Source organism: Terrapene carolina, unplaced genomic scaffold (assembly GCF_002925995.2).
Source record: "Terrapene carolina triunguis isolate 2854851 unplaced genomic scaffold, T_m_triunguis-2.0 Scaffold40299, whole genome shotgun sequence".
Lineage (NCBI taxonomy): Eukaryota > Metazoa > Chordata > Testudines > Emydidae > Terrapene > Terrapene triunguis.
In genome coordinates this window covers 816-9038 of record NW_020704650.1, presented here as the reverse complement: position 1 = coordinate 9038, position 8223 = coordinate 816, and the positions used below count along the sequence as shown (strand labels likewise).

The window sequence follows — 8223 nt, the reverse complement described above, 5'->3', positions numbered from 1 at the left end:
ATGTGATATCCAGTCAAGTTCCCTGCCCATGCAAACTTATTCTCAACTTGCCTCAAAGGAAAAGGCATGAACATCATTAGGAAGCAATCTCCTCAGATTTACAGCAGGCCAAAATGGTAGAAAGCAATATAGACTGCAGTGGGAGATGCAACTAACAATATATTACCTTTCTTTTAGCCGGTTTAGAATATTTTGCTAACTACATAAGTGCAAAAATTTCTTTTTCAGATTACAGTCTTGAGGCTGCATCCCTAGGCCATCATATCAGCACAAGTAAGCTGACGTGGCACCTACTTTAACTGAACTACTTATGTTGCCCCTCCATCTCTCCAGAAATCACTCCGCGTCCAATGCACCTCCCTGTGGCTAAAGCCAATAGGATAAATCAAAGGATGGAAGAGATCATACCTGGGACTGAGCCCGAATGTTCACAGATGTCTGTGCCTCTTGGGGGAGAGTCCCACCACAGGGTATTCTGGCCACCTGCTCATGGCACTGAGTCCCTCTGCCTTGGCACAGGTGCCTCTGCAACAGGCTGCTCCCACTTGCTGCGCACTCATAGAAGTTGGCCCCAAGCAGGGCCACTGCGATCCAGGTGAGTGGGGCCACAGCAGCACTCACCGTCACCAGCCACAGCACCCTAAAGAAGCGCCAGCAGCTCCACTTGCCTGAGGCGCAGCAGCCAGTGAACAGCCGCCAGGTCCTGACGTTCAGCAGGTAGCCAAGAAGGAAGAGGATCAGGGCAGGCACCAGCAGGAAGACAGAGCCGTAGAGCATGTTCCAGGAGTTGCAAGGGCATTGGAACGCCACGGCTGAGAAGAGACGCTCGCTGCCCGCGGTCAGCAGGGACACGGCGCTGTAACCGAGCACCTTCTGATGACTGAGGCAGAAATCCAACACGGTGCGAAACTTCTCCATCTCCTGCCCTGGCTGCTGCACTCTGCCCGGCACCCTTGCCTTTGCCTTTGTCCTTGCCTTAACCTCACTTGGTTATGTGTAGAAAAGGAAGAGGATGTGAGGTGACGTCTCTAGTTCGTACAACCCTCACAAACAAACAGAAAGGTTTCACTTTCTCCTGGTGTAGCGAAGGTCCAACACAGTGCGAAACTTCTCCATCTCTTGCCCCTGCTGCTGCACTCTGCCTGGCGCCCTTGCCTTTGAGGGGGATGAAACCTCACCTGGTAATATTCCAGTTGGGAGGAGAAATTGGTGATAGCCAAGTATTTCTTTGATGCAATTTTGTGTCTTTGCAAAGGATGTACACAGTCCTGTGTATCTGACTGCAGAAGGAATCAATAATAAAAGGAGCAATTTTTTAGCGTACAGCTCCAAGCCTCCTTAGCAAACACCAGATCCAAAAGGTCTCTCTCCAGCTTTTCCAGGGTTATATATTTATGCTCACAGGACACTGCTCAGCTTTCTTGCTTTACTCTGCATCACTTTTTGTTCTGCTTTTTTACCCACCCACACCCACCCGTCTCACACACAATGCTCAGTAAAACCCCTCCACCCACTCAGCCCAAACTCCTGGGTGCGTCCACAACCCTCTTTTGTCTTATTTCCTGGTTAACTCATCTGACAGGCTCCCTCTTGGGCCTTGCTCTGCTCCCCTTACGAATTAATGCACCAGAAAGTGGCTTGATCTCTGCTGAGGCCCTGGCACAGAGAGCGTGCTGGGAAGAAAGGGGTATGACTCATGCGCTGCTGCACTCCAGCAATTCCCAGCTAGCAAGCAGCTCCTGTGGGTCATTCCTGGCTGACCATAGTTCAGAGTAGCCCTGGGCCAGCCCCAAAAACAGAAAGGTGCAAACAATGCATCTCTCATGCCCACCCAGCCTTCACATCTTCCCTGGATCACATCTTCTTTTGGGCCTATCATAGGCCTTTCTCGACATCTTGTCACAGACCTTATTAATGCTGACTATGGCTCTACTAGTGGGATTTAAATTTGTGATCAGTGGTTTAGGAGGCCAGTGTGCTAACTTCTGTGTTATGCAGCGTGGGGTGACTGGTGTGTAAAGTAATCCCTCAGTGGTTTGAGCATTAGCCTGCTAAACCCAGGGTTATGAGTTCAATCCTTGAGGGGGCCACTTAGGGATCTGGGGCAAAATCAGTACTTGGTCCTGCTAGTGAAGGTAAGGGTCTGGACTTGATGACCTTTTGGGGTCCCTTCCAGTTCTATGAGATAGGTATATCTTTATTACAATAAGAGATACTGTTTCTTCCTTCCTACTCAGGGTTGCCCAATTCCTCCTCATTTAAAAGGGCTATTATGCCATAGTCGATGTTAAATTATAGGTAACTGTCAGGGCAGGGTGGGGGTGTGGATGGTGGTCGGTGGGAAAACGGGGTTGAATGGGGGCAAGGGTCCCAGGGGGCAGTCAGGAAGGAGGGGGGGGTTGGATGGGGCAGCAGGGGGCAGTCAGGGGTATGGGTCCCGGGGGCGGTCAAGGGGCAGGGAGAAGGGGTGGTTGGATGGGGCAGGAGTCCCAGGGGGGCCGTCAGGAATGAGAGGAGGGGTTGGATGGGGCAGCGGGGGTCCGTGGGCAGTCAGGAAGGAGGGGGGGTTGGATGGGGCAGCAGGGGGCAGTCAGGAGAAGGGGTTCCGGGGGCGGTCAGGGGACAGGGAGAGGGGGTTTGTGGATGGGGCAGGGGTCCCGGGGGGGGGGAGCAGATAGGAGGTGGGGGGCCGGGCCATGACCCCCTTCCCGAACCAGCCCTCCATACAATTTACGAAACATGATGTGGCCCTCAGGCCAAAAAGTTTGCCCACACCTGGTCTAACTGATCACCATATTTGGGGTTGGGAAGGAATTTTCGTTCAGGTCAGTTTGGCAGAGATCCTGGGGATTTTCTGCCTTCCTCTGCAGCATGGGGCACAGGTTACTTTCAGGTTTAAACTAGATTCTCGGTAATTTGAAGTCTTTAAGCCATGATTTGAGGACTTAAGTTACTCAGCCAGAGGTTAGGGGTCTATTACAGGAGTGGGTGAGTGAGGTTCTGTGGCCTGCAATGTGCAGGAGGTCAGACTAGATGACCATGCTGGTCTCTTCTGATCTTACAGTCAATGAGTCTATGAGTGATTCTATTATATACTCCGTAGGTAAAATCTGGCCCCATTTAAGTCGATGTGAGTTTTGCCACTGACTTCAGTGGGGCCAGGATTTCACCCTCTTCCAGGGTGCAACCATCTATAATAAAATTACTCTTGTTAGTCGTCAATGAACTCTTATATGTGACAGAGAAAGGTAGGACATTTTTAACTGAATGATGTTTACTGGGTATCACAAACTAAAGGCACAATGAGAATGCACTGTCTTGTTACTGTGTTGGTCTTTACCTGCTGGGAGGACCAAAACACTAAGCAGAGTACTGAATCCAGGGGAACATGCATTTTTGACTTCTCAACACACAAAATAACTATCTGGAGTTCTCTTTATTTACATTTTTATAGTTTCACTGTTTACAATAAGAATATAGTCTTCCAGGCCGGGCATCTCCAGACAGTTATATTAGGCTATTCTTTTCTGGTTTGTTTTTAAAGTGACCGAAAAAGAAGTTATATGGAGTTCAATATTTATTGTGTCTTAATGGTTTCCATGTTAAACTTGCCCAGTTTACAAATAAAAAAATGGAGTAGGGGGTAGAGGATGGAGAGGCAACCTAGTAATCTCAACCTGGGATTTCAAAGTCAAACTGGACTTTTCTGGCTCTTGCACAGTCACCAGAAATGCACTTCTGGAGGAACTTGGGTACCAATTCTGTTGATGATTAGGCAGAACCGGATTCCCAAAGCTAACAGGAGTAAAGAGCAGCAAAATCTTTTCTGCCACACAAGTAAGCAGATCTGACCCTCAATACGCACTTGGGGTTTTTTCTCAAATGATCTAAGGACCATTTTTACAATGTAACTTTTCAGAGTAGAACTGAACTTTAAGGGTCCTGAACATCACCTTCTACCCTCAATTCCGAAGCTGCTTGTTAATGGCTAGAAAATGCCCTTCTACTCAGCCATTATTATTTAGTTATAGTGACTGCATATTTTTAATCCCTTTATTATTACTGTGTGCCTATGCTAGGTATAGTCATATATTCTTAGCATTAAAAAACTTTACCCAGACTGTATAAAAAGCAAAATTAATCAAGCATTGGATTGTCACCACTGAAAGTATATTTTCCTGAGTGTTGATTTCAGGTGTGTTGCAGGCTTAGGCCTGAATGCACAAAAGGATTTAGACATTTAGAAAATCACTACAAAGCCTAAGTTAGGTCCCTGAGCTCCTTGACAGTGAATGGGGAGAGAGAGGCCCCTTAGACGGCAATCCACAAAAGACAGCCTGCTAGGAGGGGAGCTGCCCAAGCTAGTCAGTGGGAGATGCCAGTGAGAGAAGGGTGTACTAAGCCTGGCCCGTCTCAGAGATAGGTCCCTGAGTTTGGCCTGCAGGGTGCTGCCTATCTCTGCTCGGGATTCTCAGCTGCAAGCGCTCTCCTGGCGTTAGGCACCTATGCTCTTAATAAGAAACCTGGAGTATGGGGCAGGAGGCGGACCCAGTAGTTAGGTTACATGGCTGAGGTGTGGGAGATCCTCAGTTCAAGTCCCCCCTCTACCTGAGGGGTAGAAGGGATTTGAACGGGGTCTGTTACCTCACAGTGAGTGCTCTTGCTGCTGGGTTATGGGATATTCTGATGTGGAGCTTCCCTCAGTCTCTCCCGTTGAAGCTGTTGCATTCTAATTAAAGAGTCACTGCAGCAGGGGCACTGGATCCTGCATCTGCCACCTGAGCACCCTACCACCAGGCTACAGAGTCATTCTCACGTGTGTGCTCTCTCTCTCTGGTCAAAATGACACTTTAACTCTTCCCCCTGCTGTTTTGTGTGAACTCACCTGAGGGCCCTGATCCAGTTGGCTTGCTCAGAGGCTGTCTACTGGATTGGGCCCCACCCAAGATGACATAAGTGGACTAATGCCTATCTTCCCCAGTTTGTGACTTGGTCTGTGGGTTAGAGGGTTTAGGCGGAAGATAGGCATCCAGGTGCCTAGAGGCAGGCAGCAGTGTGCATACCCAGAGGCAGAAACATAGGTGCCCAGGGAACTTTTATTGCAAAAACTTAGGCATCAAGTGAGTTTAGGCCTCTACAGGGTTCAGTGGGAGTTTTGTGCATCGCAGTGGACCCAAAACAGGCTTAGGTGCCTAAAATGGACTCAGGCACCTAACTCATTTTGTGCATTCAGACCTTAGTGACAGATCTTTGGGCAGCATGATACTAGCAGTGGAGCAACTTAGTAGACTATATTGCAATCTCTGACCAACTCAGACTGCAGTAAAAGCGAACTGAAGTTACCACAAAGCAAGTTTTTAGTTTCATTATTATGGGACAGTTCTGCTTGTAAACAAATAATAATGCTCGCATATTTCAGTCCAGCCAGCCAAACTCTGGGCCATCATTTAGAGCAGTGGCTCTTAACCTTTACTGCAGCCTGCACCCCTTTGTTTCTCAAAATATGTTCTTGCACCCCTTAAACCTAGATATATTTTTTGTTTGTATATTACAGTAATTGTTAAAAAATGTATAATGTTAATAAATACATAGGTTTGATGAAACAAAGTAATTGTACTTACGTGCCTGTGCTTAATTTGTGTTTTCAATGATTTATCTTCTAAAAAAAATCTGGCATGTCTTGCACCCCCAGAAAAGGAATCTCGCACCCCCAAGGGTGCGTGCACCCCAGGTTAAGAACACTGATTTAGAATTATTACTTACTGAACATTCACAACATACTTGGCACTACATATTATTTGAAGGGATGACCCTTTCCTAGATAGCTCGCAGACTAAAGACAGACACAGACACAGGTTAGTCCACAGCTTGCTTGAAGTTACCCTTCAAGAGGCATTTTCATGTCACTTCATTAGTAAACTAGGCTATATATTCAGATTCATGCTCAGTATTTTCCTGCCTTCCTTTGGTCTCCTATAAGAACATAAGAATGGCCATATTGGATCAGACTAATGGTCCATCTAGCCCAGTATCTAGTCTTCCAACAGTGGCCAAGGCCAGGGCTTTCAAAGGGAATGAACAGAACAATCAACAAGCGCGTCATCCCCTGTCGCCCATTCCCAGCTTCTGGCAAACAGAGGCTAGGGACACTCTGACCATCTTCAGTAACAGCTACTGATGGTCCTATCCTCCACAAACTTATCTAATTCTTTTTTGAACCCCATTACAGTTTTGGCCTTCACAACATTCCATGGCAATAAGTTCCATAGGTTGACTGTGCGTTGTGTGAAGAAGTACTTCCTTATATTTGTTTAAAACCCCGCTGCCAATTAATTTCATTGGGTGACCCATGGTTTTTGTGTTATGTGAAGGGGTAAATAACACTTCCTTATTCACTCTCTCCATGCCAGACATGATTTTATAGACCTCTGTCATATCCATCCTCAATAGTCTCTTTTTTAAGTTGAAAAGTTCCAGTCTTTTTAATGTCTCCTCATATGGAAGCTGTTCCATACCCTTAATCAGTTTTGTTGTCCTTTTCTGTACCTTTTCCAATTCTAATATATCTTTTCTGAGATGGGGCGATGAGAACTGCATGCAGTATTTAAAGTGTGGGCGTACCATGGATTTATACAATAGCATTATGATATTTTATGTCTTATCTATTGCTTTCCTAATGGCTCCTAACATTCTGTTAAATGTTTTTTGACTGTTGCTGCACAATAACGGCTCGTATGATCCTCTGTTTCAGTGCTAACAGCAAACTTCTCAACCGTGATTCATCAGAATGCACCAGCTCAATTATACAAAGACACACTCAACATTCCCTCTTTCTCTGCATGCTTGTGGGGAACTTGCTTATGGCTCAAAGCCTAGAAAGCTACTTCTTAATTTAAAAAGTATATAGTATTATTGTTTTTGATGGGCAAGCAATGCCAAGGGTAAAACTTTGGTTTTGCAACACTAATTGTCAAATGTTCTGAGCTGACAGACTAGCTAATGTATATTTTTAGGAGGTGCTTTGTAGTATTTCAAAACAGCACATGCACTTATCTTTGTGTTGGGATTTAAGCTATTTAACATCATAACTTGAAAGAGTCAAGGGGATAAAATATTGTAAAACCGCCATCCAGAAATATGTATTTTACTAAAGCCACTTAAGTAAAAGTAACAAAATTCATTAAAAATAATGCTGCAAACTTTATGGGCCATCTTCTCCTGAAGACTTTGCACATAACTCCCATTGATGTCAACAAGAGATCAGTGCATAGAACGAGAGCCTTTTTCTATGGCCATAATTACATAACTGTCCATGCTACAAAAACAGAATTTCTTTATTTGATTATAATGTCCCCGTTTCATTAAAATCAGTGCCATCCACAAATCCTAAAGCAGGAGAAAACACATCTTCTTCAGTAGATCTGATGCTGGTGCCTCTGTTTGCACTAATATATTTGTGTATCATGCTGTAATACTGTCCTTTAGTATTGAAGGCATACAAGGACGAGATCTGCTGCCAGTCTTTGTTGCTGGGAGTCTGAAATGGTTCTGGCTCAGTGGACTCAAAGAAGCACTTCAGGTTCCTTTCTGCCAGCTTGGTTGCATGCTCCTTGGCCTTCCTCTCAAAAACCTCCCGTTCCTTTTCCAAGTAGATTTTCCAGAACCTCAGCTGAAGAAAACTGACTGGAGAACGACAGCGGTTGATGCATGTGACAGCCAGTACTAAAGCCATGATGCTTGCTATCAGTAGCCATCCTAGCACCTGGGGGAACATACAGCTGGATCAATGAAGGTTGCAGATGATTAGGAGCATGAAAAGTTCCTGGCTAGAATATATAATTTAACATTGTTTTAGACAGGAGATCAATAAGTGGACACTGCTTGAAAAGCCCATCACACTGTGCTGTCTGTGGACAACGGGTACCCCATGTATGTGAACAATCCCAGCAAAGTCTGCTAAACTTCAAGGGCCTGGGATGAGATTTTGGGGTCGGAAGAGAATAATCCATCCTGACTGTGGGTGGGTTCAGGTTTCTATTCAACATTCTGTTGGAAATGGCTGGAAATGCTGACTAGGGGAAACGTTAATAGTGTCCACTTTCATATACGACCTCCCACAGATTGAGTCTTACAAGTAAAAAAGCCAGTGTATTTTTATAATATTTAAAGTTGACCATCAAAGAAAAAATGGGTTTGTATCCCTTTTTGCTTTTTAGTTATCTA

The 8223-nt window shown here is 45.5% G+C and overlaps 1 protein-coding gene and 1 pseudogene across 1 annotated transcript; both read right to left on the bottom strand.

Annotated features, from left to right (window-relative positions):
• Window positions 1-402: 402 nt before the first annotated feature.
• Window positions 403-918, bottom strand: LOC113405508 (annotated as a pseudogene).
• Window positions 919-7333: 6415 nt separating this feature from the next.
• LOC113405507 (calcium homeostasis modulator protein 6-like) lies at window positions 7334-7894 on the bottom strand. Its single transcript, XM_026646728.1, has one exon. The coding sequence runs from the start codon at window positions 7772-7774 to the stop codon at window positions 7343-7345; it is 432 nt and encodes a 143-aa protein (XP_026502513.1). The 5' UTR covers window positions 7775-7894; the 3' UTR covers window positions 7334-7342.
• Window positions 7895-8223: the final 329 nt, after the last annotated feature.